Raw genomic sequence first — 18202 nt, 5'->3', positions numbered from 1 at the left:
CCCCCACTCAGGGACAGGTCCAGCCGCGCCGGTGCTGCTGTCTGCTGCAGCTGCAGGGTACCTGCCGCACCCCAGCCCCTTCCCAGCACTCTGGGGCTGTTCCTGGCCCTGGGCGTCCAGGTCATCCTGGGATCCCGACCCTGGACCAGGCAGGGACACTACAGGGACAGTCTCAGCCCCAGCCCCAGCCCCGCTGAGACGTGACTGCAGCGCGCAGGCATGCACAGCAGCGATGCGGATACATCATTTATGGCTCTTTCCCCATGCTTTTATGGGCCTATCATCACCTTGGTTTGCCACTTGTGCAACTGCGGGAGGACAAATTGCATTCAGCAAGAAATATGTTTGCTCATAAAACCCATGAAGCAGTGCTGGACAGACGGGCCGAGATGCTGAGTAACAGTGACACCACCCGCACCTGTGCTACTGCAGGTGAAATTCATGACAGCAAGTGAGAAATTGCACACCAGCCCGACACCGCATTGTGCCCTTGTGTGCGACCAGACTCACGCAGGGAGCGACGGGTTAAGGCATCCAGTGCGGCTCCGGGGAGGACGAGGCCGGCGGCAGCACCGTGCGGGTGGCAGCTTTTCGGCCTCCTGCAGCACGGCCAACACTGGTCTCCCGTGCGGGCTCGCTGCCCGGCTGCGCCCGGCGTCCGCGTTGCACCGTCCCACTGCCCGCTCGGCGTGGGCTGGTTCGCACTGCTGTGCCTCGTCCCAGCTGGGACACTGCGGACGGGCTGGGAGGCGCTCAACGGCCATGCAGGAACCGAAGCCCGACTGCGCTGATCCTTTTATTGTGAAATGCGATAAATATACCACTGCCGCGGCCCCCATGGCCACGCTCCCCTGGGGAGCCCGGCGCTTACAGCCCATACATATATATATACATATATATATACACACATATATATATATATTTATTTATATAAAACACCACCACAAAAACAACCATAGGATCTCCAAGAAGGTGTGAGGGGGAGGCGTGAGCCCAGAGCCCACGCCGGCAGCGCAGGGCAGGGGAATGGCCATGCATGGCCTCGGGCAAGCGGCGCGGTAGGCTCGGAGCTGGGCTGGCCCCGGGCACCCCCCGCCCCAGCGATTTTGTTCATCCTGTTCTGTCATGCGCTCGGATCCGGCTACTCCAGAACCATCCAGCTCCCGCTGCCGGCGGCAGACGAACCCGGGGCTGGGGCCGGCGCCGCTCCCAGGGAGCCCCGCGTGCTGGCGGCGGCCCTCAGAGGTTGTCCGAGCCGGCGGCCGGGTTGGTGTAGGTGAAGGTGCCGGCCCTTGCACTGTTGCTGCCTGCGACCTGGGGGGAAGCGGAGGGGCCGCGTCAGAGCCAGGGACGAGCTGGGTTCCCGGGGAGCCCCGACGCAGTGGGAGCAGCCCAGCCCCTGCGCGGGTGCCCCGGCGCAGCCAGAGCCGCCCAGGACGTGTTGCTTTCCTCGGGCGCGATAAGCTGGCCCAGCAAGAGCAAAGGTAAATATTTACCCGAGGCCCCTGGTATTTGAACAGCGCGAGCTGCTTCCAGGGAGCGGAACAGCTGGACGCGGCCCCCGCCCCGCCGGAGCCAGCGGCAGCGCGGCCCCGTGGGGAGCAGCCCCGCGGTCCCCACCGCAGCCGGGGCAGGCGCGAGTCCCCTGCTCACGGCTGCCCCGCGGCGAGGGGCTGGAAGCAGCCCCGGTGCCAGCCCAGCTCCGGCCGCGTGCCTGCGACGCAGCTCCATCCAGGCGTGAAAGTTAGGCTCACCTCGCGGCCGCGGCTGCGGCTCGGGGGCTGGCACTTGCAGCCCGGCCGCTTAGCTTGCTTAGCCGCCGGTTTGCGGCAGGGGCGGCTCCATTAGCCATTAACAGAGAGAGGATGGCCAGGTCGAGGGACCTCCCCGGTACCCACGGGCGCCCCAAAACACCTCGCATCACCCTGCCCGCCGCGGCATTCCCACGTCCAGACCCCGGCGCGGGAGCAGCCCCACGGCCCCTCACCTGGCTGTAGGGGTTGTGCTTGCTGGTGGGCGACGCGTAGCGCCCGTGGCTCTGGTAGGTGGGGTACTCGGCCATGGGGTGGTAGGAGTCCTTCGTGCTGAACAGGTCCAGCTTCCCGTGGCTCTTCCGGCGGCAGGAGCAGGTGGTCTGCGGGGAGGAAGGGCCCAGTGAGCGGGAAGGGGCTGAGAGGGCTGAACGCCCAGGGACGGGGATGGAGCACTCACCAGCAGGAGGAAGATGAGGATGCTCAGCAGCACGAGGATGCAGACCAGGACCAGCAGAGCAATGGCCCAGTCTGGCACCGCAGACGCTGGCGCCGGGGAGGTCACATCCACCGTGCCTGAAACACCAACAGAGCCACGTCTGCACCACGGGGAGAGCAGCCCCAAGACGAGCCCGACCCCGCTGCAGCCCAGCCGATTTCACCAGCGCTGGGAAATGACCTCAGCTCTGCCAGCTGCAAACCCCAGGCTGGGTCCCACAAGAGTCACCAGAAACACCCAAAGCGCCGCAGGGCTCCCTTGCCCGTGAGGTGCCCCGACACCCCGCGCTCCCACGTCTCCCACTCACTTTGGATGTTGTCCAGCTGCAGACCCATGATGAAGCCATTCGGGCCCACGCTGTTCTGCAGCTGCTTCTCGGCGGCATTGCTGGTGATGGAGCCATTGCCATGCTCAAACACGAGGTCAGACTGCACCACCACAGAGCCTCGGCTGCCCCAGAAAGGAGGGTGAGAGCCCGAACTGCCACCTCCCGCTCTCCCCTCCCACCACCGGCTCCAGACCAGGCCGACGAGGCCGCCTGGGCTCTGTGGCCCGAGCCTCCGTCCCGCCGCCTGACATACCTGAACCGGAGCTCGCTGCACCCCTTGTAGGCCTGCCGGCTGGGGCACTCAGCACAGCCAAAGACCCTATCAAGCTGGAAGAGAGCAGGGGGTCAGGGCTGCGCTGCCAGCTTGCTGCCCACCCCCAGCCTCCCGTCCCTCTCCCCGTCCTCCACTGCCCCTGCCGCGAGGCTGCTCCGTGCTGCAGGGCAGCTCCCGGAGCAGGCACGTGGGGCACTTTCCTCCCAGCACCGAGCCCACGGTCTCCGCCGGCCCGACACGGGGCAGCCAGCAGCAGGACTCACCATGGTCAAGATGCTCTGGCTCAGGCTCACATATTCCTTCGACGTGGGGTCGAGCAGGCTGTTGCTGAAATTCCTGTTGAGGATGTGGAAGGAGAGCGGGATGCAGATGAGCAGCTGGAACGCTATGGGTGGCAGGGCTGCAGCTTTGCTGGGGTTGGGCGTGCCGCTGCCCGCCAGCACAGTCGTCGTGGCCTTCCCAGGGGCCGTGCTGCCCTGAGCAGTGACAGAGACTTTGCCTGTTGGGGACACATTAGTGCCGTTGTCTGTGGTGGTGTTGGAGCCGGAGGTGGGGGCCGCAGAGCTGCTGTTGGTGCCGGATGGCGGGGGGACCTTGCTGCTGTTAGCTGTGGTGGTGCTCAAGGTGGGCATCAGGGTGCTGCCCATCACCGTGGTGTTGGTGCCGGGCGGCGGGACCACATTGCTGCCATTCGTCGTGGCGTTGGAGTGGGGGATCGTAGTGCCAATAGAGATGGGCACCCCGGTGCTGTTAGCTGTGACGTTGCTGGCAGAGCTGTTTGTGGACTGCACGGTTGTGGTGTTGCTCATGGGGGAGTCAGGAGAGGGGGTCAGGGACAGGTGTGATCTTGTGGTGAGCAAGGCTGTTGTTGTGCGGAAGGTGATGGAGATTTGGGTCCCATTGACTTCTGTGGCGTTGGAGGTTGTGGTGTCTGGAGCGGTGGTCACGGAGGTGGCAGTCGTGTCTGTGGTGGTTGTGGTCGTGGTGGTCATGATGGCGGTGGTCTCGGTGGTCATCTCCACAGTGGTCATGTCCGTGTCCATGGCGGTTGTGTCCATTTCAGGCATCGCGGTTCCCATGGCCCATGTACCTGAAGGAGAAAGACAACCAGGAGTCAGCAACTGGGGCTGCAGCACCAGTTTGGGAAGAAACGGGGCAAAGCACTGAGCTGCAGCAGGGAGCAGAGGCTGCAGGCAGGACACGGGACCTCCCGGTCCAAGGGCAGCACTTCTACGCAATGAGGCTCCTTGACTGGACGGCCCCCAGGGCGATGAGGCCCAGGGAGGCACCACGGCCTCCGGGACACGAGCACCGACAGATCTATCTGCCCTTTAGGCCCACGGGACCTTCAGGAACATCCCTCAACCGTGACGTGTGCCGGGGCAGAGGGTCCCAGAGGTGCCCCGTGCCCTCAGCTCGGTGCAGGTCCTCGGCTCGCCTGGAAAGCTGCCAGCTGGGATCAGACCCATGCAGAGTTGCCGCGGCGGGGCAGCGCGCCATGAGGTCCCAGCGCGGCCCCCATGGCTGGCCCAGGCGACGGGCGCGAGCTGCAGGCGCTCGTCCTCGCCCAGCCCTGCAGATCCGCGTCCCCGCCGCTGCTGCCCTCCCCATCACGGCGAGACCTGCCGCCGCGCACGGCGCCGCGTCCCGGAGAAGAAAACTCCGGGTGAAGAACGTCCTCAGGGGAGGACGCCCTCACCGGAGCTGGCAGGCCGGGCTGCTCCCAGGCTGCGCGCGGCGGGTGCTCCGGGAGCCAGGACAGCTCGCCGGGACGCGCCTGCACCACGGCGGGCTCAGCCTGTGCCGTCCAGCCCCGGCCGGTCCCAGGACCCCAGCGGAGAGCCGCGCCGGAGCCCAGCCACGCCGGGGACCGGCAGACAGTGCCACAGGGCCCCGGTTCAGCACCGAAAGCGGGACCCCCCCTCTGGCTGCCGCCCCCCCCCGGCACCCGCGCTCACCTGGGCCCAGCGCCGCCAGCAGCAGCGGCAGCGGCAGGAGGGTCGCGAGGCGCATGGTGCCGGGGGCTGGCGCGGCGCTCGGCGGTGCAGCAGCAGGACCTGGCGGCTCGGCGGCGGGAGCTTTATAGAGCACCTGGAGCAGGTGGGGAGGCCCCACCCCGGCAGCGCCCGGGGCAGAGCCGCGCGGGGCGGGGGGGGGGGGGGCGGCTGCAGCGTGTGGGGCGCCCCACGCCGGGGCCCCACGCACCACCCCCCCCCCCAGCATCCCGAGGTCAGAGACGTCCCCAAAGAAGGACACAGCCACCGTCCCCGTGCAGGGCGCGGACGCGGGGCAGCGGCCCCGGGATGGGGGCACCGTGGCTCGGCCCCAGGCAGGCGGGCACACAGGCAGGGGCCTGCATCCCCCCGTCCCCATCCCTGTCCCCAGGGAGCTGCCGGGGAGCCGGGGGGCATGGGGACCCGCCGCGTCCCGCAGCCCCTTGCCAGCGGGGGGGCCGGGGGCCACTCTGGCGGGCTCAGCCCAAGGTTAATCATTACCAGGCCGGCCACTGCCTCGCCCTGCACTCAAATAAACTCCGGCGATCCCCCCCCCCCGCTGCTTACGCAGGTGAGGCCCAGGGCCCCGCAAAATACCGCTCCCTCCCCACAATCACAGCGCTCCACTAGGGCCTGGGACCAACCCCCAGATCCCCCCCTATGTCCCCACGGGTCCCTGTGGGTCCCAGATCTCCCCCTCGCTCCTGCAGGGCAACTCTCCCCCCCTGCCCCAGGGCGCCGGCCATGAGCCCCCTGGCCACGGGCCCCCAGCCAGTCCCCGCGCCCCATGCCAAGCCGGATGCAGCGGCTCCACCCCAGCGGCACGCGGTGCCACCCATGCCGGGGCACAGAGCCCCCGTCCCCAGCCCGGCGACACGTGCCACTCCTGCCACCGTGGCCCCCCCAGCTCGAGGAGCAGAGCCGAGACGGCCCGGAGCGAGGGCTGGGCGGAGGAAACACGCCTGGCTGCCAGAAAGCGGCTGCTGCGGAGCCAGGCCGCGATGCTCGGCAGCGGGAAGGGCTGCAAACAGCCCCCGCACGCTCCGGGCACCAGCGGCTTCCCATCGCCGCTCCCGGGCTGTGCCCTCGCCCCCACCACGCATGAAGCATGCGCCACCCCCAGCCCTGTCCCCAGCTACAGGCCCTGGGAGAAGGTCACAGAAAACGCGTTTGTAACTCCAGGCGCTCGCCCGGGTCTGCAGAAGGGCAGGAAGGGAAAAACGGTTCCCGGCACAGACGCAGAGCCGCCGCCCCAGGGGCCGTGCTGCAGGGCCCCCCCGAGCCCGGGCACGTTTTGCTGCCCCCTCGCACCAGCCCCGGCCGCCACCCCCAAGCGACACGGGGCCGCAGCCCCATGGAGCGGCCTGCGGGGGCCGCAGCGCCCGGCAGCGGGAGGCCGGGGCAGAGGGGTCGGGAACGGCGCCCCGGGCTGCCCCCGCCGCGGCTCCGCAGCCGCCCGTGCGGGGCACCAGGGCGCCGGCACCGAGCCGCCACAAGGGAGCCGCACGGGCCCCCCCGCGCCCCGCAGCTGCGGCGCCCCCTGGCGGCCGCGGCCGCGCGCAGCACCGCCCCGCCCCGCCCCGCCCCGCCCTCGCCTCCGCGCCCCGGCGGCCCAGGGCGCGGCCCCGCGGAGAACCGGGGCCCGGGGCCCGCCGAGGCCCCGCCGCACCGGGAGGCCGCGCCGCCGCTGGGCGCGGGGAGGAGCCGCGCCGCCGCGAAGCCCGGCGGATGGAAAGGCCGGGGGGGCGGGACGGCGGCGTGCGTCGCCCTTTTAAGAGGGGGGCGCGGGGCCGCGCGGGCGCCCGTTGCCGCCGGGGCGGGGCGGGGCCGGGCGGGGGGCGGGGGCCATTCCGCCGCGTTGCCGGGGCGCCGGTCGCCATGGCGACGGGCTAGTGCTGCGCGGGGCCCGGCGCGCGCCGCGCAGTTCCCACGGAGCGGCCCGCGCGGCGGCGGCGCCTCCGCGGCCCCGGCGCCGCCGCCGCCGCCCCGCTCGCAGCGCGCCCGCCTCCGGGGCGGCGGGAGGGACGGGATGCGGTGCAGTGTTGTGCTCTCCCTACCAATATTGCACTCGTCCCGGCCTCCCGCCGCCCCGGGCTCCACCGCCGCCGGCAGCCCAGCCCCGGAGCACCGAGCCTCCCCCGCCCGCGCCCCGACGACCACCGGGAGGACGAAGAGGGAAAGGCGGCGCCGGCCCCTCCGGGCCTGGGGCAGGGCCCCCAGCCCGGCCCCTGCCCCAGGAACCGGGCGCGCAGGCTAGAAAACAATCAAAACTTTATGGCCAGACTTAAGGCAGAGATTCCAGCAGCAGGCAGCGCCCGGGGCAGGGGCAGGCACGGCACCGGCCGGCGGGGCGGCCCCCCGCCATCGGCATAGCCCCCGGCCCGGCGCCCGCAGCGCCCCGGCGGGGAGCGCCCGGCCCCGCTCGTGCCGCTGCCGAGCAGCGCGCGCCCCGGCCTGGGGCTGGGGACACGCGTCAGTACCGTTAGCGGCAGCGCAAAGTCCGCTGGGTGCCAGGACCCGGGTTCAGGCAGCACGGAGGCCGGCATGGGCAGGGGGAAGCCAGGGCCCCGCTTGGGGAAGAGGCTGCGGCGACCGCAGAAAGTCCCTGGGTGACGCAGGCGGAGAGGTCCTGGGCTGGGCCACGGGCTGCTCACTCGCGACCTTCAAGCAGGAACCGGCGGAAGGGCTCGAAGTCTACGGGGACCGTGTCTGCGGGGGAGAGCGGAGGGAGGACAACGTGAGGACGGGTCCCAGGGTCAGCACAGGCCCGCGGGGATCGGGGCGTTCCCACACCGCCACTTTCTTCCCCCCGGCTGACTCGGGGTGGGGGACAGGGCCTTTCCTTCGGGGGGACAGAGAGGAAGTCCAATCAGAGCAGGCTGGCCACGCATCAGTAAAGTGTGAAAGCTTCCCTCTGCACTGAGCATCACTGGTGTGTCCCTGATCCCGAGACTCAGGTACCCAACCAGGACAGACGGGTGCTTCAGGACTTCCTACAGCAGGATGGGGCTTCTGGCCACCCCAGGGCAGCAGGTCCCTCAGGGAGGAGAGGTGCCCATGGCAAGCAGCTCCACAGCCCGTGGCAAAGCTGCTTCTCGTGCCCTTGCCCTGCTGCCTCTGCGGCAGCACCCGTGGCCGGCTCCGAGCTCACCGTTGCACCGATACTGGAGGTTGGACCAGATGATGTTCTCCTGGGAGAAGCAGAAGACGCCCAGCCGCCCCCCTCGCATGGTGGTGTCGATGATCACACCGGAGTCGGCCACCAGCCGCGGTCCCTCATACAGCCGAACCCTGCAACGGGAGGAGGGCCCAGTCCATGAGCAGGGGATGGGGTGCCCAGGCGGGGGCCAGCGCCGGGCACCCTGCTCTGGGGCTGGGGGACTGGGGCACCCCGTTGTGGGGCTGGGGGCACCCCGTTGTGGGGCTGGGATTGGGGGTCTGGGACACCCTGCTCTGGGGTTGGGCTGGGGCACCCTGCTGCGGGACTGGGGACCTAGGGGACCCTGTTCTGGGGCTGAACTGGGGGACTGGGGGACCCCACTGTGGGGCTGGGGGCCTGGTGCACCTGCTGTGGGGTTGAACTGGGGGAGTGGGGGACCCCACTGTGGGGCTGGGGGCCTGGTGCACCTGCTGTGGGGTTGAACTGGGGGACCCCGCTGAGGGGCTGGGGCTGGGCCGGGGCCCCCTGCTCCGGCCGGGGCCCCGGGGCTGTCCCCGCCCGGCGGCGAGGAGGGCCGGGCCGTGTCGTGCCGTGCCGGGCCCCGCGGCGGCCCCGCTCGCCCCTCGCGCCGCTTTGCATGTGAAAGGCGCGGGCCGGCAGCGCCGCGGACCGGCCGCGTTGCCCGGGCGACGGGGACAATGGCCGCGGCGGCCCGCGCGGGCCGGGGGCTGCGCCCGCCGCCGCCTTAAAGAGGAAACGCGCCCGCCGCCCCGCACCGGGGGGGCCCACATGGGGGGGGGGGTCCCCAACACTGGGGGGGGCCGCCCCCCGCCGCACCGCTCACCTGATGTAGCCCACCTGGGGCCGGTGCGCCAGCTGCCAGCGGTAGGACGTCTTGTCCTTCCAGCCCACGTTGCGCGGGTCCTTCCAGAGCAGGCGGACGTGGCCCGGCGTGTGGCCCGTGTGCCACAGCGCGTTGCGCAGGTGCTCCCCGGGGCCCGTCGCCGACTTCACCGCCTGCGGGGCGGCAGCGGCGGCAGCGTCAGCGTCAGCGGGGCTGCGGGGCCGCGGCACCCGGCCCCCCGGCGCTCACCTTGAGCTGCAGCCCCGGCTCGGCCACGGCGCGGAAGGGGGTGGCCTGCCAGTAGGTCTGCTCCGTCTGCTTCCACATCACCACGTAGAAGCTGGCGCTGTCCTGGTAGCTGAAGATGAAGCCGGCGTAGTCGTCGTCGGTGACGGTGTTGATGTGGAAGGTGCCCTCGAAGTCCACGCCGTTGAAAGCCGTGTAGCCTAGGCGAGGCGGGCGGGTGGTGCACGGCGCGCTCCCCCCACCGGCCCCCTCCCACCCCGCGCCGAGCCCCCTTACCCACGGCCAAGCCCGGGTCGCTGTTCATGGTCTGCACGATCTCCATGCCCTGCGGGGGGATGGCGGGGTTGGCGGCGGCGCCTGCGGTCGCCCCCCCCCCCACCAGCACCTCGGGCCCACCTGGTTGAGGACAACCCAGTTGGGGTCGATCTGCGCATCGCCCTCGGGGTCGAGGATCACCGTCTGGTAGGCGCGGAAGTCGGTCAGCGTCACCTCGGCGCTCTCAGGGCAGGCGTCCAGCGGGTCGGCCACGGTGTCGTTGTCAAAGTCCTCCTCACAGACGTCGCCCACGCCGTTCCCTGCGCGGGCGGGCGGCGCCGGTGGGTCACGGAGGCGCCGGGCAGGTGGACGTCGTGCACGGACGGGGGCCCGGCCCACTGCCCGCCGCCCGCCCGGCGCTCACCGTCCGAGTCCTTCTGGTTGGGGTTGGGGATGAGGCGGCAGTTGTCGGGGCCGGGCGCCATGTAGTCGGGGATGCCGTCGTTGTCGTCGTCGTTGTCGCACTCGTCCCCGAGCCCGTCGTTGTCCGAGTCCAGCTGGGAGCTGTTGGGGATCTCGGCGCAGTTGTCCTTGGTGTCCTGATGCCCGTCCCCGTCACTGGCGGCAGTGAGGACGCGATCAGGGCGGCACCGCGGGCCCGGGACCTGCCACCGGAGCCCTGGCGAGCCCCGAGACCCCGCGTTCCCCCCCTGCGTGCTCCTGCGGCTCTCCAGGACGCCCCGTCCCACACGCACTCCCCTACGAGGCCCCGGCCTCCGGCCAGCGCGGGTCTGCCCCCCGGGAAGGCAAGAAGCAGGCGCTGCCCCCGGAGCCGGGCAGCGGCGCGGGCTCCCACCTGTCCTCGTTGGTGTCGCAGGTGTCTCCCACCAGGTCACTGTCCATATCTGTCTGAAAGAGACCGGAGCCCGAGGTCAGTTCTTCTGCGGAGAAGGACCTGGGGGTCCTGGTGGACAGCAAGGTGACCATGAGGCAGCAATGTGCCCTTGCGGCCAAGAAGGCCAATGGTATCCTGGGCTGCATCAGGAAGAGTGTTGCCAGCAGGTCGAGGGAGGTGATTCTCCCCCTCTCCTCAGCCCTGGTGAGGCCACATCCGGAGTACTGCGTCCAGTTCTGGGCTCCCCAGGACAAGAGGGATGTGGCACTACTGGAGCAAGTGCAGCGGAGGGCTACAAAGGCGATTAGGGGACTGGAGCATCTCTCTTATGAGGAAAGGCTGAGAGAGCTGGGCCTGTTTAGCTTGGAGAAGAGAAGGCTGAGAGGAGATCTTATCAACGAGTACAAGTATCTGAAGGGAGGGTGTCAAGAGGATGCGGCCAGACTCTTTTCAGTGGTGCCGAGCGACAGGACGCGAGGCAACGGGCACAAACTGAAACACAGGCAGTTCCATCTGAACATGAGGAAAAACTCTTCACTGTGAGGGTGACAGAGCACTGGATCAGGTTTCCCAGAGAGGTTGTGGAGTCTCCTTCTCCGGAGATATTCAAAACCCGCCTGGATGCAGGGCCCCACGCAGCTGCAAGCCCCACGCAGCAAGACCAGCCTGCCCCTGCCCGTGCCTCCTGCCCCGGGCCCTGCCTCACAGCCATACCTGAGTAGGGTTGCTCATTTCAGGGCAGCTGTCGCAGGCATCCCCAACGCTGTCCTCGTCGCGGTCTGTCTGCAGCGGGTTGGGCACCTTGGGGCAGTTATCCAGCATGTTGGGAATTCCTGCAAGCAGGACAACCAGCAGCACGTGAGCGGACACCTTCACCCCCTGCCCAGCCTGGTGGGACGCGGGCCCTGCTCTGCAAGGGATCTGCAGCCCAGCCTCGGGAGCCGCTCACCGTCCCCATCAATGTCGTTGTCGCAAGCGTCCCCCTCGCCGTTGCTGTCTGTGTCCCGCTGGTCATTATTGGGCACGTTGGGGCAGTTGTCGCAGGCATCCCCAAAGGAGTCCGTATCTGAATTCTGCTGGTCTTTGTTGGGGAAGAGCCGGCAGTTGTCCTGCAAGCAAGACAAGGACAGAGACATGCCCTCACCGCAGTGGCTGGCAGACAAGAGACCGCAGTCCCATATGGGTCGGGGCAGGAGATCTCCTCCAGCAGCCTAAGCCAGACCATCCCAGAGCCACCGGCCTTGGCCTGCTGATCCCCAGGGGTCACCAGCATAAGGCCAAAGGGCAGACTGTCCCCTTTGCCCAGCACAGCCCCCGGAGGCCCAGGCACGTCCTGCCCTGGTGGCACGGGCACCTCCACGTTCTTGATGCCATCACCATCAGCGTCATCGTCACACTGGTCCCCGATGCCATCATTGTCAGCGTCCTCCTGCCCCGAGTTCGGCGTCAGGCGGCAGTTGTCCTGGGGGCACAAACGCCGTTAAAGGTGAGGAGGAGGAGAGGTCTGAAGCACAGCCTGGGGTTGGGCCGTCCTGCTGCCCCAGCTCCCCGCACCCCTTCCCCAGGTGCCTTCCTCCCTCTCCCAGGACGCGGTCCCACCTGCTTGCAGTGCTTGTTGTTGTCGATGCAGGGCAGCGGCTCGTCCGGGTAGCCGTCGAGGTCTGTGTCTCGCCCGCACACGTTGCCATTGCCGGCCCAGCCCACGTTGCACTGAGGAAAGGGGAAATCAAAGGCTGTGAAGCAGAGAAGGGCCCTGGCAGGAGCAAGAGCTGGCCTTGCCGGCATCTCCTGTGCTCCCCTATCAGTCCTCCTATCCTCGGCCCCCTACTCACCGCACAGGAAATTTCACCATTTCTCTCGAACATGCAGAACCCGTTGATGTCGCAGGGGTTGGAGGTGGGGCTGCTGCAGGAATTCTGCAGGATGCAGCCGGTCGTTTGATTCCCCACAAACCCTGACTTGCAGGGACCGCATTTGTAGGAGCCCTGGGAGAGACAGGGTTTGGGGCAGGATGAGGAGAGAGAAGCAGCGCCAGACGGCAGGGGCAGAAGGGCAGCTCTACTCACCAGCGTGTTAGTGCAGACGGAGTTGGGGTCGCAGCCGCCGTTGTTCCCGTCATTGCATTCATCAATATCCGTGCAAACCTGCAGCCAGCAAGGGAGAAACCATCACCCGAGCACTCACCTCCTCTGCAGCTCCCGCAGGGGGCCCAGGACAGGCTCCATCGTCCCGCAGGCACCCAGGAAAGCAGCCCTCCGTTGGAGCTGGGATCGAGGCGCAGCGTCCTCTGCCTGCACCTCAGCAGCCTGGCGCACCCACGCAGAGCCGGCCGAGTCCCCAGGCGCTGCACCCACCTGCTTGCTGGCCCTCGCGTAGTCGGCCCCCACACCAGAGACAGTGTTGCCCCGGTAGCCGCGGGGACAGGGCTCGCAGCGGAAGCCGGGTGCCGTGTTGATGCACTTTGAGCCGGGGAAGCAGGGGTCGGCATGGGCGCACTGCGGCGTAAAGAGAAAAGCTACGGATCTGGGCACAGCACGCCGCAAGCCAGGGAGCAGCCTGGGGGGCCTTGCCCTGCCATGTGGCCTGGGGACCACGGGGAGGGGACGTGTCAGGCACACAGCATCTCCCTGCCCACACCAGGGCTCAAAATGTCCCCGGTCAAAGGCGTGCGGAGCGTGCCCCAGGCAGGCTCACCTCATTGATGTCCGCGCAGTGCGTGCCGTTGCCCTCCAGGCCCGGAGGGCAGGGCCCGCAGCGGTACCCGGGGTACTCGTACGTCTCCATGCAGTCCACGCCGCTGAAGCAGGGGTTGGGGTTGCAGCGGGAGCGGTGCTCGTGAAACCCTGGGGAAAGCAGGGCCGGTCAGGGGGCGAGAGCCCGCGCGGGACCGCCGCTCGCCCCAGAGCGGGGCGGGAGCCGAGCTGGACCGGCACTCACCGCAGACCTGGCACTCCATGATGGTGTTGCGGATCAGAGACATCTCCTTGACCTGCAGGAGAGCAGAGCATGGCGTGTCGGGGGCAGCTGGCGTCCGAGGCCCAGGGCAGACGGTCCTGCACCCACCACCAAGCCCTTTGCACAGGGGCAGTGTGGGGCACATCACCCTCATGCCACCGTGCTGCCTCACCTGGTCTCTGATGTCCTCTCGCAGCTCTGTCAGGACCCGGTTGAAAAGGGTCAGCTGAGTGACCAGCGCCTTGGTCTGCTCACCTGCCACGAGCAGAAAGGATAGAGTCAGCCCCAGGCCCAGGACGGAGGCAGCCGCCAGAGCTGGGCGCTGCTCTGCCCCCACCGCTCTGCACTGCACCGGAGGGCACGAGACAGCCTAAGGCCCCGTCCCCTCGTCCCCACTTGGGCCCAGAGCCACGCAGGAGCCTGTCCTTGCCTTGCAGGGACAGGCACCATTGGCAAGGACTGCGAACCTGCCCCTTGCTGGCTCACCCACATGTGGGTCTCCTGGGCATGGGGTGGGAGGTGTCCTCACGGCACTGAACGGCCAAGGCTTATCCCTTGAAACACATCCATTCCCACCCCACGTCCCTCCGAGATTCCCCTTCCCGGGGTGCCCTGCAGGCACTCAGGATGCTGGGACAGGCTGCAAAGGGTCCACACCTCTGCGGGCCCCCAAACATAGTCATAACCCACGCGCCAGGGAGCAGGGACTCACCCAGGACGGAGGCCAGCACGCTTGTCACTGCAAGGAGAGAGACCGGGCAAGATATTACCGTCGGCTGCTTTGGCCAGCGCGTGGCCTGGGGCTGGGCCCAGAGCGCACCCCCTGCTAGGGCTACGCAGCGCGTAACGCACGGGGGAGCCTGCGAGCCCACCGCTCCCTGGTGTCCACGCTCAGAGCAGACCGCGGATGTGCTGTTACCTGCGCTGTGAATGGACTCTTCTCCTTGGAAAGGACACTCGCTCAGGGCCCCAACTCGGCTCATGGAGCCTCCCAGAATCAGCTTCATGGACTCCACAAACCCCTAAGGTACGAGGGGAGATGCAATCGGCCATGGGATGCTCTGCCTGCCTCAAGGGCACAGGGAGAGGAGCGGGGTTGGGGTCTTTCAGCCCCCGCGGCCCTGGGAGCCCCAGGGCAGGTCCTGGCACTCACCTGCATCCTCTGGTAGGCCTTCTGCCCTGTGCGCACCTCTATCGACTCCACCTCGGCCAGGGGGATCTCCGAAAGCTCGGGCAGCCCCACGCTGGAGTCCATCTGCTTGCAGTCCACATAGAGCTCCACGCTGAGCATGTCCCCGCGTAGCCCGCTCAGGCGCACGATCACCATGTGGCTCTGCCCGTCGGCCACATGCGCGTGCTGCAGGTTGACCGAATGCAGCTTGTTGTCTTCCCGCAGGTAGCGCACCAGCACTGTGGAGGAGGAGGACGGGGCCATGAAGGCTCCGCCGCAGGACAGGCAACCCAGCATGCCCTGGAAAGCTCTCAGCTCGCACCCGGCTTATCAGCTGCTGTCTGCAGCAGGCCCTGCGGATGGCAGGACTTCATCCCGTTTCTCTCTGTGCGTCGCGGAAACATCAGGGCCAGCACGTGCCCCACAGCCTCACGCGGCAGGCACCTACCTTTGTTGATTTTCCCCACCACCGAGACCTCCAGCCACCTCGTGTTGTCCTTCTTGGAGTAGAGGCCAAAGAGGATCCCCCCCTGCTTGGGGGGCAGGCGGAAGGTGGAGAGGAGGTAAACATCGTTGACTGACAGGAGCTCCATCCTGATTTTGTGCGTGATGCTGGCCATCTGCCGGGCTTCGCTCACCATGAGCAGGTCAATGACTGCAGGGAGGAAAGGACGGAGGTGGCGTCCTGACCGGGGCGCACGAGCGTGGAGATGCGGGCCTGCCCGGCTCGGGGCTCGGCGCCGTCCCGCGGGGAAAGCCCCCCTCGAGGGCAAGCCCGGCGGAGGGGCAGCGCCCGGGGGAGGCCGCGGGGGGCCCGGCCCGGCCCGGAACGGTGCCGCCGGCTCCGCCCAGCGCCGTCACCGCGCGGTGGCGCTCCAGGACCGGGAGCGGCGCGGCCGCACCGCCGGGCCGGGCGCAGCGGAGCCTCCGCCGCCGGCGGGACCGGCGTCCCGGGAGCAGCCCCCGGCCGGGGCCTGCCCTGCTTCCCCGCGGGGGCTGCCGCAGCGCCCCGCCGGCCCCGAGCATCCCGCTGCGGACCAGGAAGGGCTGCGGCCAGCCAGCCCGGCCCCGCGGAAAACGAGCGGCTCGGGGGCCGCGGCTCGTCGGGAGGCTCCGGGGGCAGCGCGGAGCCCCCCGCCGCCGGCAGACGGCGCGGAGCCGACAGCGCGGCCGCCCCGCCGAGGCGCAGTGGGGCCGGGAGCCCCGGCGAGGGAGCCCGGCCCGGCCCAGGCGCGGCAGCGGGGCGCCCGGGGCAGCGCGGAGAGCCCGGCCCCGCGGGGCGCGGCGGCCCGCCTGCCCCGTGCACGACCCCGGGCGAGCCGGGAGGCGCTGCGACCCGCGGCGAGCCCGGCCGGCCGCAGCGCGGCACCTCCGGCGCGGGGAGCCTCCGGGCTCGCGAGCGACGCCGGCCCCGCTCCCCTCGGCCGGTGCCCGCCCGCCGTGCGCCCCGCACCGCTGCCCGGAGCCGCCGGCGGACAGAGCGGCACCGGCGCCGCTGCCCCGCCGGGCTGCGGGCTGCGAAGTGTGCCGGTCCCCGCCGCGCCGCGGCCCTCGGGGGTGCTGGCGGCTGCCCGCGCTCCGGGATGAATGTCCCTCTGTCCCGAGCGCAGAGCCGGCTCCGCACAGCTGCCCGCAGCCCGGCTGCCAGACCTCCCAGGGAGAGCAGAGCCGCGCGGGGCCCGCCGGCAGCCCCGGGCCGGGCAGCGGGGCCGGGGGGCCCCGGGCCGCCGCCGCCTCCCGCCTCGCCGCGGACCGGGAGCGGAGCGGGGCCGAGCGGGCGCCGCGTCCGCAGCGCCCCGTCGGGGCTGTCTCGCCGCCCCCGGCCGCCCCCGCGCCCCGCCGCGCCGCGCAGCCCCGCGGGGGCGGCCGGCCCTGCCCGGCGGCGCGGACCGGAGCCGCCTTACCTTGCAGCCCGTGCCGGGCCGCGCCGGCGGCGCCCAGCAGGAGCAGCGCCAGGAGCGCGCCGAGCGCCGGGCCGCCCGCCGCCCCCGGTGCCCCCATGCCGCCGGTGCCGCCGGTGCGGAGCGGAGCGCGGCGGGGCGGAGTGGCGCCAGCGGGGAGGGGCCGGCGCTGCCGGCGAGGAGGAAACAAAGAGCCGTCAATCACGGGCGCGCATCCCGGGGACCGCGGCGGGAGCCCCGCCGCGCCGGGGCCTGCCGCCGCCCCCCGCTGGCGCCCCGCCGCCCCGGCCGCGCCGCGCCGCCCCCCGCACGGGGCTCCGGGCGCGGCCGCCGCGGCGCTGCCCGCCCCTGCGCGGCTCCCGCTCACAGAAATTGGGTCTGGCAGGCGCTGGTTCACCGCGAGGTCAGGCCGTCTGGAGCCGGGGAGCGAGAGCAGCCCCAGCCGCGCAGGAGCATCCAGCCCGGGCAGGGAAGGACCCGGGCTGGCGCGGCCGCGGGGCGCAGGGACAGCGCGGGGAAGGGGGTCCCTGCACGGGACCGGCCACCGCAGGGCCTGAAACAAAAGAGCTCCTGGCAGGGAAGCGGGACTCCCCAGCACACGCGGAGAGGGGCACTTTGCCAAGGGTCTCCGGCACTGGGCTGACACCCTCCGAGACAGGCAGCATTCCCTGGGGAAGTGGAGCCCCTGGGACAGGCCTTTCTCCCCTCTCTAAGGAGGGGGGAGCAGAGCCAGGCTGCCTGGAGACTGCTCAGAAGCATAAATCAGCTCTCGGGAACTGGCCCAAGCTCCAGAGCAAAATAATGAAGTCATCCCCGGAGTTCCTTCACCTCTGCCCTGGGCTGCAGGGAAAGGGAGCTGGGCGGAGCTGGGGATACCGCAGGACCTGCAGCCCACCGCCCGCCATGGCTTCTGGCAGCTAGCGCAGCGCTCGGCGCCCTGTGTTTGCCGGTCCTGGGCTCCCTGCAGGCAGCACTGGGCAAGGACGCGCTGTGCCCCGGCAGAGCCATCCTCGCTCCCATGCCTTCCTCCCGCAGTCCCCGCTGCGCCCGTGACAGTGCTGCCACACCAGCCCGCTGCCGAGGCACGTGCGCACCCGCTGCGGGGCTGCTGGGATGCGGGAAGGGTCCGGCTGGCCCGGGAGAAGCGCAGCAGCTGGCGGGGAAGGTCGGAGCTGAACGCCGGCCAAGGCCTGCGCTGTGCGCACGCCGAGCTGTGTTGACGCTCTGTTTCCATCGCCTCCATAACAACGGGGCGAGCCGAACCCCGGCAGGCCGGCTCCAGCTGCGGCCTGCCCCGCTCAGCCCCGCTCTCCCAGCCCGCAGCCCGGCGCCAGCGGCTCGGCACGGGCCAGCCACGGACCACGGCTCTAATAAGAGGGACCCCGAGGGGAGGGGAGGGGCAGGAGTGCAGGGGAGAATTCCTCGCGGAATCTCCCAAATTGCAGAGAACAGAGATTTTCCATCCTTCTCCGCTGCCGGCTCGCTCCCGCCCCTGTTTTCTTTCCATGGCAACGTGCGGCGCGATGCCGGCAGCATCTGGGTCCAGGCGAGGCCGCAGCGCTAATCCCTACCGACGGCGGCGGGGCCCCGCCGGGGGCGGCCGGGCCGGGGAGAGGCGTCCGCGGGACGAGGCCGGTGCCGCCCCGACGGCCGGGGCGCCGCGGGGTCCGGGGGGGTCCCGGTGCCGGTGCCGCCCCGACGGCCGGGGCGCCGCGGGGTCCGGGGGGGTCCCGGTGCCGGTGCCACCCCGACGGCCGGGGCGCCGCGGGGTCCGGGGGGGTCCCGGTGCCGGTGCCGCCCCGACGGCCGGGGCGCCGCGGGGTCCGGGGGGGTCCCGGTGCCGCTGCCGCCCCGACGGCCGGGGCGCCGCGGGGCCCGGGAGGGTCCCGGTGCCGCTGCCGCCCCGACGGCCGGGGCGCCGCGGGGCCC

General features: G+C 70.4%; 2 protein-coding genes across 3 annotated transcripts; both read right to left on the bottom strand.

Annotated features, from left to right (window-relative positions):
• Nucleotides 1-791: 791 nt before the first annotated feature.
• MUC1 (mucin 1, cell surface associated) lies at nt 792-4964 on the bottom strand. The gene is made up of 7 exons (XM_067313524.1): nt 4811-4964; nt 3116-3942; nt 2832-2905; nt 2558-2700; nt 2212-2327; nt 1988-2134; nt 792-1314 (listed from the first exon to the last, which is right to left on the bottom strand). The coding sequence occupies exons 1-7, from the start codon at nt 4863-4865 to the stop codon at nt 1240-1242; spliced, it is 1437 nt and encodes a 478-aa protein (XP_067169625.1). The 5' UTR covers nt 4866-4964; the 3' UTR covers nt 792-1239.
• Nucleotides 4965-7100: 2136 nt separating this feature from the next.
• On the bottom strand, nt 7101-16465 carry THBS3 (thrombospondin 3). 2 transcript variants are annotated; one of them, XM_067313512.1, is made up of 23 exons: nt 16277-16463; nt 14821-15027; nt 14355-14611; nt 14121-14223; nt 13914-13940; nt 13374-13456; nt 13184-13235; nt 12941-13089; nt 12601-12741; nt 12313-12390; nt 12079-12231; nt 11846-11956; nt 11601-11708; nt 11196-11355; nt 10961-11079; nt 10208-10260; nt 9776-9969; nt 9493-9671; nt 9373-9421; nt 9100-9296; nt 8851-9023; nt 7998-8137; nt 7101-7555 (listed from the first exon to the last, which is right to left on the bottom strand). In XM_067313512.1, the coding sequence occupies exons 1-23, from the start codon at nt 16371-16373 to the stop codon at nt 7497-7499; spliced, it is 2889 nt and encodes a 962-aa protein (XP_067169613.1). In that variant the 5' UTR covers nt 16374-16463; the 3' UTR covers nt 7101-7496. The 2 variants fall into 2 exon arrangements, with proteins under 2 accessions (XP_067169613.1, XP_067169612.1); XM_067313511.1 differs by having other exon boundaries at nt 13184-13456; nt 16277-16465.
• Between the last annotated feature and the right edge of the window lie 1737 nt (nt 16466-18202).

This window comes from Apteryx mantelli, chromosome 31 (genome assembly GCF_036417845.1).
Source record: "Apteryx mantelli isolate bAptMan1 chromosome 31, bAptMan1.hap1, whole genome shotgun sequence".
In the NCBI taxonomy this organism is placed as follows: Eukaryota; Metazoa; Chordata; class Aves; order Apterygiformes; family Apterygidae; genus Apteryx; species Apteryx mantelli.
Note: the sequence above shows the minus strand (reverse complement) of the source record. Positions and strands in the feature narration are given on the sequence as shown.

Excerpts from the sequence above, each read along its gene's own strand:
- MUC1 (XM_067313524.1), bottom strand. The coding sequence starts at position 4,865 with ATGCGCCTCGCGACCCTCCTGCCGCTGCCGCTGCTGCTGGCGGCGCTG. Across the intron at positions 2,328-2,557 it reads GCAGCTGGACAACATCCAAA|GCACGGTGGATGTGACCTCC; the intron begins GTGAGTGGGAGA and ends TTGGTGTTTCAG. Across the intron at positions 2,135-2,211 it reads TCCTCATCTTCCTCCTGCTG|ACCACCTGCTCCTGCCGCCG; the intron begins GTGAGTGCTCCA and ends TCCTCCCCGCAG.
- THBS3 (XM_067313511.1), bottom strand. The coding sequence starts at position 16,373 with ATGGGGGCACCGGGGGCGGCGGGCGGCCCGGCGCTCGGCGCGCTCCTG. Across the intron at positions 15,028-16,276 it reads GGCCCGGCACGGGCTGCAAG|TCATTGACCTGCTCATGGTG; the intron begins GTAAGGCGGCTC and ends TCCTCCCTGCAG. Across the intron at positions 8,138-8,850 it reads CCCCAGGTGGGCTACATCAG|GGTTCGGCTGTATGAGGGAC; the intron begins GTGAGCGGTGCG and ends CTCCCGTTGCAG.